Source organism: Pieris rapae, chromosome 12 (genome assembly GCF_905147795.1).
Source record: "Pieris rapae chromosome 12, ilPieRapa1.1, whole genome shotgun sequence".
Lineage (NCBI taxonomy): Eukaryota > Metazoa > Arthropoda > Insecta > Lepidoptera > Pieridae > Pieris > Pieris rapae.
Window position 1 is genome coordinate 7,515,069 of NC_059520.1, and position 18,147 is coordinate 7,533,215.

General features: G+C 33.7%; 2 protein-coding genes across 3 annotated transcripts; one reads left to right on the forward strand and one right to left on the reverse strand.

Moving 5' to 3' along the window:
- Nucleotides 1–45: 45 nt before the first annotated feature.
- LOC111001860 (myrosinase 1) lies at nt 46–4,525 on the reverse strand. The gene is made up of 6 exons (XM_022271905.2): nt 4,415–4,525; nt 4,088–4,224; nt 2,957–3,621; nt 2,253–2,561; nt 1,936–2,177; nt 46–223 (listed from the first exon to the last, which is right to left on the reverse strand). Exons 1-6 carry the CDS (start codon nt 4,474–4,476, stop codon nt 61–63), a joined length of 1,578 nt encoding a protein of 525 aa, XP_022127597.2. The 5' UTR covers nt 4,477–4,525; the 3' UTR covers nt 46–60.
- Nucleotides 4,526–6,657: 2,132 nt separating this feature from the next.
- LOC111002843 (cytosolic carboxypeptidase 6) lies at nt 6,658–18,064 on the forward strand. 2 transcript variants are annotated; one of them, XM_022273113.2, is made up of 12 exons: nt 6,658–6,714; nt 9,742–9,989; nt 10,495–10,589; nt 10,832–11,048; nt 11,409–11,565; nt 12,304–12,371; nt 12,622–12,780; nt 14,703–14,794; nt 15,115–15,329; nt 15,959–16,106; nt 16,930–17,102; nt 17,645–18,064. In XM_022273113.2, exons 1-12 carry the CDS (start codon nt 6,708–6,710, stop codon nt 17,809–17,811), a joined length of 1,746 nt encoding a protein of 581 aa, XP_022128805.2. In that variant the 5' UTR covers nt 6,658–6,707; the 3' UTR covers nt 17,812–18,064. The 2 variants fall into 2 exon arrangements, with proteins under 2 accessions (XP_022128805.2, XP_045486532.1); XM_045630576.1 differs by lacking the exon at nt 17,645–18,064 and having other exon boundaries at nt 15,955–16,106; nt 16,930–17,036.
- The last annotated feature ends 83 nt before the right edge of the window (nt 18,065–18,147 follow it).

The following is an 18,147-nucleotide window of genomic DNA, read 5'->3' on the forward strand; positions in this document are numbered from 1 at the left end:
ATCATGCTATCACTTAAAAGGATGTGAAAATAAACATATACAAAATTAATATTATATTATTTAATGGCCTTCATCAATAGTTATAGGTACAGACATATCCGGTTCAAAATGCATGTCAAGTTCTTTGGTACGAATGATTTCTTTATAGAAGTATGCAGATTTGCGTGCTGTGCGTGTTCTCTCCGGAATTTCGAAATTTACCTCATACAGACCGAAACGATCACTGAAAAAAAAACAAATTCAATAATCTTTGTCTTTCATACACATATGTCTAGTATGTCTTAATATCGTTTGTTAATGACGCTCTTCTTTCTAATATGAACGTCTTCTTTATACTTCTGCAGTGTAAAAGTATGTGTGTGTCCATGGATATCACATAACATCAGGTAAACCTACCCATTTGCCTCCTATTACTTAAAAATAAACAATCGTTTTGCATTTGATATAAAAGATGATACATGGAATGGACCAAGTGGAATAAGACATTATTAAATATTTAAAAGCAACAAACAAAAATGAAAGAACAGCAGGCCTAGACAAATGGACATCTAATATCGTAAACGAAAGTAGAATAGAATTAAAATGTATGGGAATGACATTTGTTACGTCATCTACCTTATCGCAAATACAGCGATCGTTTTATTTCGCAGCCAAGTGGCATAGTTCTGTCATGATTCGATTATCGCATTGGATAAACGAAAGGCGTCGTTCGCTACGCCATACAATTCGTAGCCAAATGGCACATTTTGACAGATAATGTAAGCATCAATCGTATCGATTAAGCGATGACAAATCGTCCGCTAGGACCCTGTAGATAACCACAAAAATGGCGGTTGTTTAGTCAGCTGTATATATATTATTGGTAAACCAAACCATCTCTTTATATTTATTTTTAAGAATTTATAGGTACCTTCGTGGTAGGTACATTCAAGAGTAAATAATAAACAAAAAAAAATGTTTTTCCAAAACCAAATCATCTCTATATTATTTTAAAGAATTTGTACATAATACATAAGACTAAATAATAACTAAAATCGTTTCTTTTTCAAAATCAAATCATTCATATGTATTTTAACCTTTTCAGCGCCAAAGTCTGATGGGTTGCCATAACAATTACTGTAAAATCACCCGATTTAAAAAAAATAATTTATTTCGTTTGTAAAAATAAATACAACAAATACAATTTAAATAACAAATATAAATATACATAGAAACATAGACGGCTAAAATCATTACTCTTCCTTTTGGCTTTGCCGTAGTCGGGTAATAACAACAGAAACTACACATTAGTCATTAGTTAAAAATTATCATATATGTAGCAACTGTCGTAATAATAGCAACACCAAGATTGTGCTTGTCAACAGCCTATCAAAATGAACTGACAGCGCGCGCTATACCACATACAATATTGTAGTTTTTTCACACATCTATCGCATATCTAACGCAAATGGAAAACGATGCAACGTTAACCGAACTTATGTCCGTTTGGCTAGGCATCGATTTGCGTTTACGACAGATCGTGCGTATTTTTCGCTTGCGAAACGTTTGATAACGAATGCCACTTGTCTAGGGGGGCAGGTGTCGCAAGGAACAGCGCGGAATCGAATGAAGAAGAACGCCACGAATTATTTTAAGAAAGCTGTGAAGGGGTTTCGAACAATGGTATTAATCATTAAAGGAAGTTAGGATATCGAGTAACACGAAAAAAATGGTTATAACAAATCTAAACTGCACATTCAATATATGTAAATATTAGAAATAAACGGGATTCATTATCAATATTGTATACAATGCATGAAAACAATCAAAAAGTAGCGAAGCATATAATTTGCCTTAAATTACTGCTATATTCGGATTTATTTGATAGAAAGTCTTCTGTATTTTTATCACTCATTGTTATATAAATAGTCGAAGTATACCAATTTAAATACTTACTTATAACCCTGCATCCATTCAAAGTTGTCCATGAGACTCCAAGCAGTGTAAACTTGTACATCAGATCCTTCATCAATAGCATCTAACATGGCTTCTAAATAACGTTTATAGAACGATATCCTAGTGTCATCTTCAAGGCCCGCAGTCATCTGCATACATCCATTCTCAGTAACAAAAACTGTGGGATTACCATAATCTTCACGGATTTTGGTTAACAGTTTGTAGAAACCTTCAGGTACAACCTTAAAATATAAATTATGTATTAAATAGTATTCAGGAGACTTTTACCTGACCCTGTCAAAGTTTTAAGAACATACCTTCAACCAAGGGGACCCAATGTCTTCCCATTCATTGGACTTATACATTATTACGTTAATATCATCATAATAAGAGGGAGATGCATGGTATCCATTAACAGACTCGTTTCTGACAATAAGGGAAGAAGTATAATGGTTGAGACCGAAAAAGTCCGAACTTCCTTTAATCATGTCAATTTCTTCAGCTGTGAATTCGGGAAGTCTTGATCTGAAGAATCCTTGCTCTGCACTTTTGGCTGCAACTCTTTCTTTCATAACAGCTGGGAAATCACCGCTTTCGGAAAAGATGGGATGGGCATATTGTCCCCACTAAAAGTGTTTCAAATAGTTAATAATAACTAAAATCAACTTACGAACTTAAAATCTTAAACTCCTTTGTTTCATTATTTCCAAGGGCGTATTGCAGTTTCTTTTATACGTTAATTGGTTCGATTCCAGAGCTGGCTTTTAAATCATATTTTTTTGCATTAATAACAATAAAATGTATAAGAACTACTTACAAATTATACTAAAAACTTAAATAAACTCAACAAAAATATAACATACATTGTAGGTACTGGAAGCAAAAGAGGATTTCAGATAAATATATAATTTACAGGAGTACCTACTACAAATTTATGAAATATGCTTCAAAACGTTTAACTAAATTTGTGTGTTAATTTTTTAAAAAGGGTTTTTTGGGGAGGCAATGGATAATTACTAACCTCAAATTGGTTTGCATCTTCAGCCGCCACAATATCGTTTTGAGTCTCTGGTTCATGCCAGGTTGCACTTACCACAATTCCTATTTTTCCACCTTGCTTAGGTCTATATTCATTATTGTACAAGTGATATGCTTTCGCGTGTGCTACTAATAGATTCTTAGCACACAAATACTCTGCGTACCCAGAAATATTATACAAAGGTGCCATTGAAGCACCAGCATAACCTTGATAACAAACTTCTCTCGGCTCGTTCATTGTAAACCAGAATTTTACTCTATCTCCAAAGGCTTCGAAGGCAATCTTTGCATAATCTGTAAACCAGTCAACCATATGTGGGTTGCTCCAACCACCAAGATCCTGGAGTTTTTGGGGTAAATCCCAATGGTACAGCGTAATCATTGGCTCTATGTTATACTTAAGCATTTCGTTTATTAAGTTATTGTAGTAGTTTAAGGCGGCTTCGTTGACTTGGTCTGAAAAACTTGTCGGTAAAATTCTTGGCCAAGAAAGAGAAAATCTGTAGAAATCGAGTCCAAGTTCTCTCATCATTTCTACGTCTCTTTTATAGTTGTAGTAGGAGTTTGCAGCAATGTCGCCAGTGTCACAGTTTTTTACTGTGCATGGTCTCGCATGCGTCAAACGATCCCAGATGCCTTCGGCCTTTCCTAAAAAAAATTGCAAAGTTAGTCACTTGCATGGGGTTTCAATATACAGTAAGATTTTTACAAAAAAAAATTGGAAATCTAAAATGGGTTATATACTTTAAAAATATTTGTAAACAATGTCAGGGATACTCTTCTTTAATAAAATCTCAGAGGCTCTTTTATCTCTGCCTTTTAATACATTTAAGAAATGTATTAAAGAAAAGCTGTGCTAGGCTATTTCTAATTAATTTGCTATTTAATTTAATTAAAATATTTTAATTTAAAATAATTATTGTTTGATGATTTGCTTTTTTAAAAGAGTACCGAGAGTTTTTTACGCCGGCTTTTTCTCTCGGCCTACACCCTCTGTCTTCAATGCCGATGTGTAGAGATGCCTACAGGTTCAAATTTAATGACGTGGAATAAGTGATACCTGTCTATCTTATGTTCCATAATAAACGTATGTTATATTTATTTTGTTCCTTACCGTCATCATTCCAAGCTCCTTCTACTTGGTAAGACGCAGTGGCCGTGCCAAATAGAAAACCCTCTGGGAATTTTCTTTTTTCATGGCGGATATTTTTTAAATCTTTTCCATATGAAAGGGCAATAATCAGGACCAAACTAACGGAAAGTAAATATTAAGTAATGTTAGCAAAATAGGCACAATTAAAGATTAAGTACATATATACTTAGAAATTGTGAGCTTTTCTTGTGCTATCCTTTATTTAAGCTAAGCCTAATACTTGAAAAAAATTATCGTATATATCCAATAAAAATAAATATCATATATCTAATCGTTTCTAGTACTTACAAAAGTCCTGTTAATCGAGCCATCGTTTCGCTTTTCAAACAGTGCTTCAATAAATTTAACATATTCTTTTATATAATAGGTCTATGAGATAATGTTATAGATATTATTTTTCAATGATGGACATATCTAAATCTAAAGTACAAACAGCGTATTTTAGGATTAATGACTCGTCAAGAAACTCTTTGATACTATTCAATAAGATTATTTCTTGTATTTATTAATAAAATATATATAAATACATAATACAATTCAACCCGTACCGATGCGAATTCCGTCGTTCCACAACTGAGGGGTTTTAAGACAGTTTATGCCACGCAATACCAATATGTGGAACCAGCTGCCCACTGAAGTAATTTCGAATCAATTCGACTTAAGAGTCCTTAAACGAAAGAGCGTTCTTAAAAACAATTCTTAAAAGACCAGCGACGGAACTACAAACCCTCTGACAATGGCGCTGTGTGCGACAGCAGGTGATATAAAAAATAAAATTACAATATTTCAACTTTCAACAACAAAACAATTTGGATACTTCCATTTTGTGTTTTGAAGCGCTAAACGTTTGACCAATTTAGTCGTTAGTTACTAGTGAAAGAGTTAACGCGATTATATAAGGAAATATCATTGCGTCTTAGGGCATGCTTATCAATGTCAAAAAATTTTAAAAATTCGCGAAAGAGCAAGACTACCAGGAGGCCTTGTTCTAAGAAGAACGGGCAAGAAAGTCAGCAAGTTTACCCTTCCCTTTCCCCTCACTTACAAAGAAAGTCCTTTGGGGCGCAGGCGGGAATCGAACCTACGACTATAGGTATGAGAGTGACACGCTGAAACTACTAAGGCCAACACTGATCTAGTCATACATGAAACAATGTATATTCTTTGATTGAACAAATTTAAGAGCGGACCAATATCTAAAGGCCAGCAGCATACTTGCAAACATCCTAAGGTGTCGCAGGTGTGGCACGGTTATCACCAAACCCTAAGTGGCCTCTTTTCCTCCTGTCAGATAAAAAAATATTATGATAACAGATATATCACCCCTATCAAAAAACGCAAAATTATATAACATTTTATCTCATCTTGCATCTCTATTTGCATGGGGTAATAAGATAAAAGGATCCTAAAAAGATACATAATCTATTATATAAGTTGAGTGTTTTTCTTTCAAGATTGATAACTCGGTATTTACCAAGAAGTAGATAATGTTGACAGGAGATGGATCTTCAAGCAAAAGAACGATTTAACGTTTATTTCTTAAAATTTAAGTCCATACACAAGCAAATAAACATAGTATTTGCGGATGATGAGCAATATAATAGTCGATATTGGCTAAAAAACTATCACGAATGAAGTAATAAATTGTTTATTTAAGAATTTCATTGGCAATTCGATCTAGTAAAGTTAATACAAAGAAATGTTGAATAATTACATAATAGATAACTTTAAAGGAAATGAAACAATAATAGCTTATTCTATCTATACTTATATTGTAGAGTTGTGATTATTAGTGAATACGAAAAAAATTAAATTACTTTAATTAATTACTACTACAATAATTAACCAACTAAATATGAAGATTGAATGGGCCCGATTGAGGTGCACGATCAATAAGCTTTATTAATTATATTTATATTTGTAAAGTTTGAGAATGATACTTGATATGACATAGGGATAAATGCGACGCCATATTGTCAGTGTGTTTTGCCGGGTTCTTGAAAAATTAAACAGTGTGATTAAATAAATATTATTTTGGTGTCTTTATTCAATCAATTTCATATACGACGGTGATAGTATTTACTAATACTTAATTTATTTTTATATTCTTATTATAACAAACAAATCGTATTATTTAAATAAAATCTTTTTTATTAATTGTAATATTTATCGATAATCACTACTGCATTTATTTTATTTTTTCCATACGCCAAAGAATTATAACTTCTAACGCGTGTATATTAGTACACACACTCTTTTTTTTAAATTATTATTATTTTCCTCGATGTTACTTACTTATTAGTATATTGGTAGTTAGTTTATGTATACAGCAAAAATTACTTCACCCCAACCTCTACTATGTATCGATAAAACGGTACATTGACAACGATTTCACATTACAACCTGGAAACGTCAGCATCCATATTGAAATTAATTCATTTGTTTTTGTTGTGGTAATAATGTCGCAGTGTCGTGTAACATGGCAACGGATTTCCGGTGAAGGAAAAAACAAAAGGAGCCAAAATCTGACTTTACTTATAATTGATTGTTTAATATGGCCTGATACGGGATAATTTTTAAAATGTCCGGTAAGTGTTTTACTGTGTTATTATATTATATATAGTAGTTATGGCCAAAAATGGAAATCTTTAATTTACTACAGTGGTGCATGCATGGTATAAAATCAGGCATATATCCAATAGGATCGCTTCGCACTTGGCCACAACATATATTGATTTATTTTTCTTTTACTTTCTCCTACTAGACTACGTCAAGTGTGACTCCCATACGTAATCAATATATTGACATAAGGGAATCATAATTATAGTCTCTCATAATTATAGTTTTATTTGAAGCTCATATTATGGCGTGTCTATTTTCTCACCATTTTCCTGTATAATAATATATCCTCATGTTTACCTTATTTTTACAAGCAAGTAATAAATTCGTACACCGAAGTTCGGATTGTAGCTCGAATTTCACCACTGAACATGATACGCCAGTATGTGCTTACTGGTCTAGCGTGCTCTGTATGATATATTACATATACTATGATATATATTCATGACACAAACCCGACTCACAAAATATGCTACATATTTGAAAAAAGAAATCAAAGTTATGTAAAAGAACAGGAGCACTTCACATCTCTTCAGATAGCTAAATATTCATAATTGATTGGTATACGAAGGGCGTTCAATAAAGAGTGATAATGCTAAACATTCTCCTTGGAATGAAAAAAACTAATACTGTCAGGCATAGCCTAGACATTACATATAATAATAATGAAAAAGCAATTTATTCTCGATTGTACGTTTTCTGGGTCATGGAAGTGCTTTCGAATAATAGAGAATTTTATTTTTACTCCATATTAACCAATCGCAATTGAATATGAGCGCAATAATGAAATGTTAATAGCTATATAGCGAATTAATGCAATGTAACAGTCGAAGAGAGTGCCTACGTCTAGCTATACTCTCGGAGTGTGACTCTCATGATTTAGTTCATTGCTATGAAACGAATGAAGTCAAAGTAATAGTTGAAGAGAGTACCTGCGTTTGGCTATACTCTCGGGGCGTAATGCCGTCGAAAGCCTGAGTGAGAAAAATGTACAGCCTTGCCTCGCTTTACACTCTTTTGTTTTAAATTCAAACTCAGTAAAAAAAAATTTGTTTGCATCCGTCGATAAATTAAAAGGAAGGTTTGAGGGTAACATAAGTGATTTCTGCTCCTTCATATTCTATGGTTGCGCATTGGTGTGCTGAATACAATCGAGAAATTATTTCCATTTCGACAAACACTGCACGGAACGCCCAACATCAGTAGTGACTTAACAAATGGTTAAAAATATTGAAAGCTCCAAGTTTTTGATACAAAAAAATCTTGACCGATTTTGTGGCTGGACTCATAACTATGAGAACTTCACAACAGCTTTCCCATTATGACCCGGAAGCGAAAGAACAGCATATGACTTAAAAAGACTATCGTCTTCAACTCCGAAGCAATTTAAGGCAATTCCATCCGCCGGAAAGATCATGGCTTTTTCTTGCTGGGGCAGGCAAATGTTGCAAACTCGCAGAAGTTTTTTTGTTTCACTATGATAACGCTCCCGGCGCAATTTCAGACCTGCGATGGCTCCCATTTAAGGTGGCTTTGAATTTATTAAACATCCTTCATACTCACCTGACTCAGCTCCTAGTGACCATACCATTTCAGGCCATTTCAGGCGGCTGAAGATGCCGCAGTAATGGTCGGGGCACACAATTATTTAAGATATCAAGAAGAAGGAAGGACTTGCTCTAGTATATTTTAAAGTGTACTACCTAAAAACGGCGAAAAATACAATAACTTTTAATAAAAATAATAATGTTTATTGAACACCAGTAGTTGATAAATAATCAACAAACCTGTGGGAGCTTACTATACTTAGAGTAAGAAATACTTGGTACTACACATTAAAGTGAAAGTGAAAAAACTTAACCAGAAATGAAAGCTATACGGTTCCTTTAATCAGCCATTAACTCAAAGCACCGTTCTTCTGATACATTATATTTACTAATCTATCGTTAGTGTTCATGCAATTGACTTCATAAGGCTGTCACGTCATTTCAAATACAATAACACTTCAAACAAAGCCACAATTTTAAATCTTTTTATATAAGTTTCAGTCGTTTGGATTTTCTTAACCCTATTCCGTTTCGTGTAAAGTTTCAATTGACGATCAAATAAGCGATTACCTTAGCGTGTTAGGTAAACGAGTTTCCTATGTTATACGCCAGTTAAGTTATATGCGTTTAGTGTTAGCTTTCAAAGCATCACTGTGGGTGCTGCGTTTGCTATGAACGCGTTAGTTGATGACCTGGAACACGCAAGTATTTATAGAAAAGGTCCGGATGGTATGTTTTATCTATTGGGTGATGCTTGTTGTCTTCATTACTAATAATTATACAAAAACTAAGTAATTTCCTTGTAAAACGTAATAGCAGATTTCAAAAACTTGGTTATCCTTTAACAGGGATTAATAGAAATTTATTATAGTTTTATTTAATTTTTTAATAAGTTTTTTGTTTGACTCGCCATATCGTAACAAATATATTCTTTATGATTTAAAAATATATATCCGTCCATGCGTTGGATTGTCTCTCTCCCTAAAATATGGCTATAATAGTGCCGATGGCTGGTCATGCGTCATACTCGTGAACGGGTGCTACTTGAGATTACTGGTCGTACTTGAATTCGTGTTGTTCCCATAAGAATGTAAGTGCGTGCTCCTATTTCACCATGCCTTCTACTGATAGATGACAGATCTTTGGTTTAAATTATTAATTAATTGAAAGAACATGGTGTAATGGTTGCTGTTCCTTACAAACGTTGTTTAAAGCAAAAAAAAAACTTGTCGATTAAAAACAGTGACCGAGAGTTTATTGCCAGTTCTTCTCTTCCGCTCTACGCCCTTGATTTGAGACCTTGCAGGAAGTTTAAAATTAGAAGAATTTCATATACATTTATGTTTTTGAAATTCACAAGTGTACATTGGATTACCTATATGAAAAAATCATTTGAAAACTTTTTTTTTATACGGCTATATCGGAATTTTAATAAATCATAAACTTCAGATAGTGAAGAAAGCGACGGCGAGGGTGGTCTCGGCAACCTCAACCGTCTGATCGTACGACCACCAGGCCACAGTGGAAAAGCGAAGCGTGGTCATCTCTGCTTTGACGCCGCATATGAATGCGGAAACTTAGGTCGGGCCGATCATATTACCGAACTGGAGTATGATCTGTTCATACGACCTGATACATGCCGACCCAGGTCTCGGTTCTGGTTCAATTTTACGGTGGAGAACGTTAAACAAGACCAGGTATTATTAAAAGTATAAATAAATATCCGATCATGAAATCTGAAATCCAAACTGAAAGAAGTTGCAGCGCCACTGATTTTTTTTAATAAAATTTTATTTATGAGAGGCTGAGGCAGTTCCATAAGCCTTCAATGTGGAAATATATATCAGTCTATACGCAGAAATACATGTGGAATGATTACCTTTTAATGGAACGCTCTGCGGTACCTGGTAATTTAAAAAATACTTTGTGACATTATTTTTAGGGGCTTAAATTTGTCCAAAGTGGCTTCAGCGTGCGACTCTAATCCCTAAGGTTATATTCGATCCCCGGCTGTGCACCAATGGACGTAGAATGTGGCCATTTAAGATTCGCTCATGTATTTTATTTTAATCACCTTTCCTTTAAATAATGGAATGGCATAAGTCTTTACTAGGCTTTTTTTTGGCTAGGTGATGAAAAAAGACTTTCACACCAAGCCTTCGACGCATTCTCAGACTAAACTTCATATAATACGTATTTCAGAGGGTGATATTCAACATTGTTAATTTGGGAAAGGAATTTACACTTTACAACTGTGAAATGACACCGCTTGTTAGATCTACATCACGACAAAAATGGTAATATATATTTTATTAATTCACCAGCTAACTGTAATTCAAATTTAATGATAGAACGAGTCATATAGTTCACATGAAACTTATAAAAGTGGTACCTACCTATTAATAATTATAAATGAACAAAACACTAAAATAAATTTAAACAGTTCGATCGCCGTGGTTTTAAGCTGGCAGTATTTTCTAGCTATGTTGCGTATACTTAAAAAATACTGACTGCAATTATATCATAAGTTTATTTACAGGCAACGAATCCCTAGGCGTTTATTATTCTACCATCGCTCTATAGTTCATCGTGGTCGAAAAATACTAAGCTTCGCCTTCGGTTTCGATCGTGAGGAAGACGTGTATCAATTTGTTGCATCATACCCCTACTCATATTCGAAATTGCAGAAACATCTTAGTATATGGGAAAAGAAAGCGCAGGAGTTTGCTAAAAGGGAGTCTATTGCACAGACTACAGTATGTATTCCTAACTTATTTCGCACAGTATGATTATTTGTTGTAGGTATCTGTGGCTTACATATAACATTTTGAATCAAATTAAACAAAATTTAAGTTTTTTTAGTTGAATTTTTCACAATAGAAAATATACAATAGTGAAATTAAAATTATTAAAGCTCTCGATATAATGTCGTAAGGATATTAACTAAACTTTGATAGATTAGATAGCTATAAATTAAAATTAGATTTTTTATCAGTAAATTTTAAAATCATGTTTAATTCAAACGGAATATACCTAAACTTATATCCGAACTTTAGGCCACAAATTTTACATTAAATGTATATCTTATATTAACACAATAAAATGTGACATTTAAGCAAAAACGTCGGATAGATTTGATTACCATCGGTCAATTTGGAAGGGAGACTTTTGCAAAAGAGGAGGGAACTAAAAAGACTGAATCAAAGAAACGTGTCGTACTCCTGTTGGCCCGTTCACATGGTGGTGAACCGCCTTCGTCTTATATTTGTCAAGGTTTATTACTTTATTATTTTTACTATGACTAATTATTTTTTCATCGCTAAGCTTTAGGCTAGGTAGTTACTGCAATATTGACTTCACGGTAGACTAAGGTAGAATTGAGAACGGAGACTTTTGATTCTCGTGTTATACAAATGTAAATCAAAAGTCTTGACTCTGAATCATAACCTAACAGACAAATTAGACTCCAAACTTATAAAGAACGTAAAGTTTGAGCTTCACGCTCAGTGTAATCGTAGGCTTATATTTCATAGTACTTCTAAACTGGATATTTTAATATATATTTTATTCACTTACCTGTAGCATAGGTTAAGTAACAATATCCTCAAGTTCCAAAAATTACAATAAAATCGCTTTCGAAATGAAAAATAAAATTTTTATATAATTAAATTAATACAATAAATTTCTACCACTTATGAAGCTTTAGTTTGGCTCACAATAGTAGAATATTGAGGAGTGAAATTACAATATGTTATATAATTGGGGTGTTACAAGTTTGAGGACCGTTTTTTAGTGATCTAGTGTAGAAACAGATAATACGCGTGAATACATTTAATAGACAAAACTATTACTAAATGTACATAGACATTCCATTATTCTGTCCTGGAAGTGGATATGTGTGACCGGTATCAAACACGTTAGGTATTAGTTACGATAAGTTAGATAGTTATTGTTATTATATTGTTTTGTCATAATAGTTATAATAATTGTTAAATTAATTAATTTTCACAGGTTTTCTTGATTTCCTTGTAAGTTCATCGGAAAAAGCGATAGCTTTGCGCAACGAAATCGTTATACAGGTATGTGCGAACTTAATATACAAAAACTTTTAATGATAGTACCATTTGTGACGCTTTTTTCGTAACCAGAATCGCCAAATTATGTACACACAGTAAATACAGGTTAAAAACTGAGCCATAGAGGTTTTACATAATGCCTAACAAAGTCCTGAGTACGTAGTTTGTAATGATAGGTGAAACATTGTTTGCGCAATATTTTTATTTAAAGAAACCTATAACAGCACAATTCACAATCGTAATGTATCTTTAGGTGGTTCCAATGCTGAATCCCGACGGCGTCTTTCTCGGCAACCATCGTTCTGATCTCCTGGGCTCTGACTTGAACAGGTGTTGGAATAGAGCGACCAGTTACGCCCACCCAGCGCTCATTGCAGTCAACGATCACATTAAGAAGATCACCGCGGAAAAGGTATGCGTAACTCGAGTCTCACAGGAGACGCCCTTGCGCGAGTCGCGGGAACCCCACCCTTTCCGGCTGAGCTAAGCTCGCCAAACAGCCCGAGCTGAGCTGTAAAGGCCCTTAAGGCCAACACCGAGATCCATTCTAAAAAAAAAAGGACTGCGTAAAGGTTAAACTGAATTTCTTGTCAAAATTCTAAATTCAAAATCATTTATTCATATAGGTGCAATGTACACTTATGAACGTCAAAACCAAACTTTTCGCTACATTTAGATACTAAATGTATGTCCCTGTATATATTTTGTATTAAGCCACTAATGCTATTTATTTTTATTTATTTATAGTTTTTTTTTTGATGGTTCGCGGTTTTTGTTTTTTTTTTTTGATGACAAAATTACATTTTATCATTACACTAGTTAATTATTTTTTAGAATATGATCCCTGGACTTGAAGTCTTTAATCTGCTACTTTAAATGGTAAATAGGTAATCTCGCTCTTACAATTTGATTGATGTACCTAAATATTGATAATATAATCAGGGGCGTAGCTACCGCCGTATTTGCCGTATCAATTATACGGGGCCCCCGGGCCACGGGGGCCCCCAAAGTGTGTAAAGAAAAAGAATAAAAACTTTCTAATTTATTTTATTTTACAAATGACAAAATTCTATAAAGCAATTCCTTTTTTTCCCGCCTTAAGCGTGCGTTCAAAAGTTGGCTCACTCTCTTATAATAATTGGTTGCAAGGAAATACCATCGATACTCTATTGAAAAGTGAAATCGATAGTAAAATTACATTCTGGAGAGATGTACTGCATCGTATAATTAATGTTATAATTACTTTAGTATCTTGTAATCTACCTTTGAGGGGCATGATTCTGATTCTGGCAATTTCACGTCTGCTATCTAACTATGATGCAACTTTAAAAGAAATTTTTCTAAAACCGAAAGGTGAAATAAATTATTTAAGCCCTACGATTCAAAACGAAATTATTAGTTTGCTTGGTACTAACGTTAGGAACTATTTAGGTCTGCTAAATACAGTAAAGACATCTCACTTAATCTTTGTGACCAATTAAAGGCTCTAAAAACATGCTTAAATTCTGAAATTAAAAAAAATTATTCCATTAAAGAACTCATTGAATTATTGCTAGTAAAATTCAATAGTCTTGCATCCAGTTTTCCCGAGGTAATCACAGCATGCTTTTTATTCTTGGCCCTTCCAGTTACAACCGCAACGGCAGAAAGAAGTTTTTCAAAATTAAAACTAATAAAAAATTACTTAAGAACTTCGATGGGACAAGAACGGCTGTCAGACATCTCACTATTGTCCATAGAGGCAGAAACTTTAGAAAAACTAAAATCATCATCAGCCATAAATGATTTAATAAATCAGTTTGCCGATAAAAAGGCAAGGAGAGTGAATATTTAAAATTCGATTTTTATTTGTAAAATGGGTAAATTATGTGATAAATAAATATTACTCCTCACAATATTTGTTTTCTTTTGTGAAAAATCTTTACCTCCATATACCTAAGGGCCTCCAAAAAATTTTTTATACGGGGCCCCGACAAGGCACGCTACGCCACTGAATATAATTTACAACAGTCTTCCAACTTACCATAACTTTGTTTATGAAATTTAAGTTTTTATTTTTATATATTTTTTTTATATTTAAGTTATTATTCCTATTTTAGTTATTTATTTTATTTGTGGTAGCTCGTTTATTTTTTTCCCTTGCCAGCTTGATTATATTCTCATATAATCGATGTGTATGTGTGTAAAGTTATGATGTTATATTTCCTTATATTATTTTATGCGCACAAATTGTTTTAGAATTTATAAATAAATAAATTGACAGGCAATTCAATCAATATTAACACAGCGTTTAGAGACACACAATTAGATATATTAATATATTTAATGTTCCAGGGTCTTCAATTAGATTTTATCATTGATTTGCATGCTGATGTTAGCCACGAAGGTGTTTTCGTGAGAGGAAATTCGTATGACGACGTTTATAGGTAATATTTATAATTTTTTATAGTGAATTAATTATTTAAACAGTTTTTTCTTTTAATTTTCGCAATTGTATATTTATTAAGTATGCCATTTTTACCATTGTTAAACTAATAATAATCAGCCATATATTTTATAGTTAATACTTAAACATTTTACTTAAACATAACTTGAATGTATATGATATATAAAATGAGGTCTTTGATCTACCACACACAGAAATTGTTGAATGAGATATCAGATAATGTATTAACAAACCGTTATAACAAAAAGGATTAAATATTATACCTTTGTCGAAGACTCTGATAATAATCTTTACCTTTAGATTTGAACGCCATGCAGTTCTGCCCAAGTTCTTGGCGATGCGAGTCGAAGCATGGCAATGCGAGTCGTGTCTGTACAACACCGATGCGCTTTCCTTGGGCAGTGCCCGTAGATCTTTGCCCATGGGCGCAGTGGACGCGTACACATTGCTCGCATCTATGGGTGGCCGAAGGATTACACCGAGAGGGCCGTATATGCACTATACGGAAGATGCTTGTATCCTTGATTAAATTTTATAATGTTTTCATAGTTATTTTAAATATTACATAAAAAATTCTTATGCACATTAGTACAATCTTATGACGATGTTTGGATTTAATTTGTATGGATAAATAGGCTGTTACTGTAATTAAATAATAACAGGGAAAATTAAAAACAAGTATTTGTATTATCCTATATTTATTATACCAAATATAGAAGGGAAAAAGCAATACGCAGAGTTGATGAGAACTTGAAGAAACTGATCGTCTTTGGTTACACAGACGGCGACCGATCACGTTCACCAATCAGATGGAAGTATATAGAAGATAGATAGAAGAATCGTCCCTAAAACTATAGGGACACTGTTATAAGAGAGGTGATGAACAGAAACCGGTGGTAACAGATTGTCCGCTTCAGATGTCGTACTGTCCACGACGCTCAAACATGAGCCACCGACTGAAGAGAGAAAGAAAAAAATATTAGGAATAAAAGGTCACTCTTTCTACTTTGCAAAAGGTTTGTATATAGTATATAAACGTTTATAACATCAATCCAAATTTTATGCAAAATGTTAATATTTACCTAAGTGATTCCATTTGCTTGTTTGGAGGCCAGGAATTAAGAGTTTCCTAAATACTAGACAGATACAAAGATAGGTCGATCGATAGCGAAGGCTCTATGTGACTACTACAGACACATAACAGTTATACCACCTCGAATAGGAGCAACTTCTAAGAAGAAGGAACCACGCGGCAGGCGGCGTCGAAAACGACCTGTATATGAGCGGAAAAGGTTTATAAATCCAGTTTTAATAATTATTTTTGAAAATAGTTAAAAACTATTATAATCAGTTAGTATACCAATGATTGTGGGATCAAAACCCGGCACCAAATGACTTTTGTGCTGGTAATTGCGTGGTATTTGCGAAGCCCTATTGGGAAGTAATGGGTCATTATAGAAAAATACTTATTAAATCATATTTACCATAAAACTTTTGTTTTGGTTGTGAGTATAATTAAGAGACAATGAAGTTTATTTGTTGCAGTGTCGCATTCATTCTCATTTTAGTGATTTACAGAGTATTTATAAACCTTAAACAAAACCTTTGCTTTTCTTCCTATCTATATAATAATGTAGATTGTTCTCTTTATATATATAAAGTTTTCTGTACGTGTGAATATTTTTGTATATGCGTTTGGGTGGTGCCCTAGATGATTGATGCAATGGGCGATGACACCGCAATCGGTTTCTAGTTTTTTTTATCTATACAGCAAATATACAGCTGGTATATAGCTACACCTAGTCTATACTATTATAATGAGGAAAGAATGAGACAAAAAAAATTCTAAAATATTAAATAACATATTAATATCTTCCAAAAAATGTTTAAAAATCAAATGTTCACCCAAGCCAAGCCAAAACCCAATGACGAGCCCCTAGTAATTTTAATGATTAAATACTTTTATTTATGTACATTGGCAACTTACATGGTACTTAGGTTTTTCTCTATTCTATTCAGATGCATGGTCACCATCCCCAGTCACCTAAATGTGGCCAGGCTCCCAATAATAACGGAGCGAACATTTCTTCATATTTAATCATTTATTTCACTCAGGTCTCCTAGTTCATCACCCGAGCGGCGAGTTCTAGCTACACGCATGCTATCGCCATCCTTGCCCATCGCATCACCGCTTCTCAAGGCTTTACCGCCAAGAACTGCGCGTAATCCATCAATAAGAGCAAGGCCGAAGACTGTTAACATTGAAAATACGTTGCCTATGATACAAGGTGATTGTCCTAAACATTATATTCAGAATGAGGCAACTTCGTGACTGAATGAAATCAGGCGATTAATTTGTAACATTTTTCCTTGCGATGTAAATGAAGATTTAGATGCCTCAGTATCGTAATAAGTTCATAATTGAATGATAAACACTGACTTACACACGCTTTTGACGCCACTGCGCAAATATCGTTTTTATACACTCGATAGCAGATAATTTTCGCAAATACATTAAATATTACAGCATTCAATTTCCAAATAAATATAACATTTTAGAAGGCTTTGGACTTCATGTGATTAAATCAAAAATAAATCAAAATTCGTTTATTCAGATTTAGATGGGTCCGAATGTCAAAAACGTTTACAAAATTTGCGAAAGAGCAAAACTACGCCATCCGTTCGAAAAACTACCAGGCCTTGTTCTGAGAAGAACGGGCAAGAAACTTAGCATTCTGTATTTCAAATTTGAGTATTCATACTTTTCGGACTTTTCGAACCAGCCTTCTATACATTGTATTTTTTAAATATATATGAATATTATATCTAGGTACGGCAGTGCGAACTCCAAGATTGGCGGTCGTAGACCTTAGCGCGTACATACGCACTCCAACGTGCCACGACTCAAAGTATCGGCAGAGGCTGGCACGCCCACCGCGCCCAACACATCCTCGGTTCACCAGCGACGAATATGACACTCACGAATCAACAGAATAACTTTTCTTACTGGCCATGTTTACCTGGTAGGACCCGCTATTCTAGATGTTTAAATCAGACGCATGGAGGGACATGATCTTATCTCTGGGAGCATGTACGGAACCGGTGTTAAGAGATACTGATGTTACTATCTATTATATCTTTCATAGATTTATTATTCATATTTCGCCTTCTATAACAGTCTAAGCTTTTATTAATTCTATTACCAAAGTTACAAAGATTTTGTATCAGTTGTGATTAAACTTTAAATTTTTGCAATTAATATTAATATTTATAGTAGAAATTGTATTACACGCCTAATTAATATTAAGGGTATGTTTCACAATTTCCGGATAA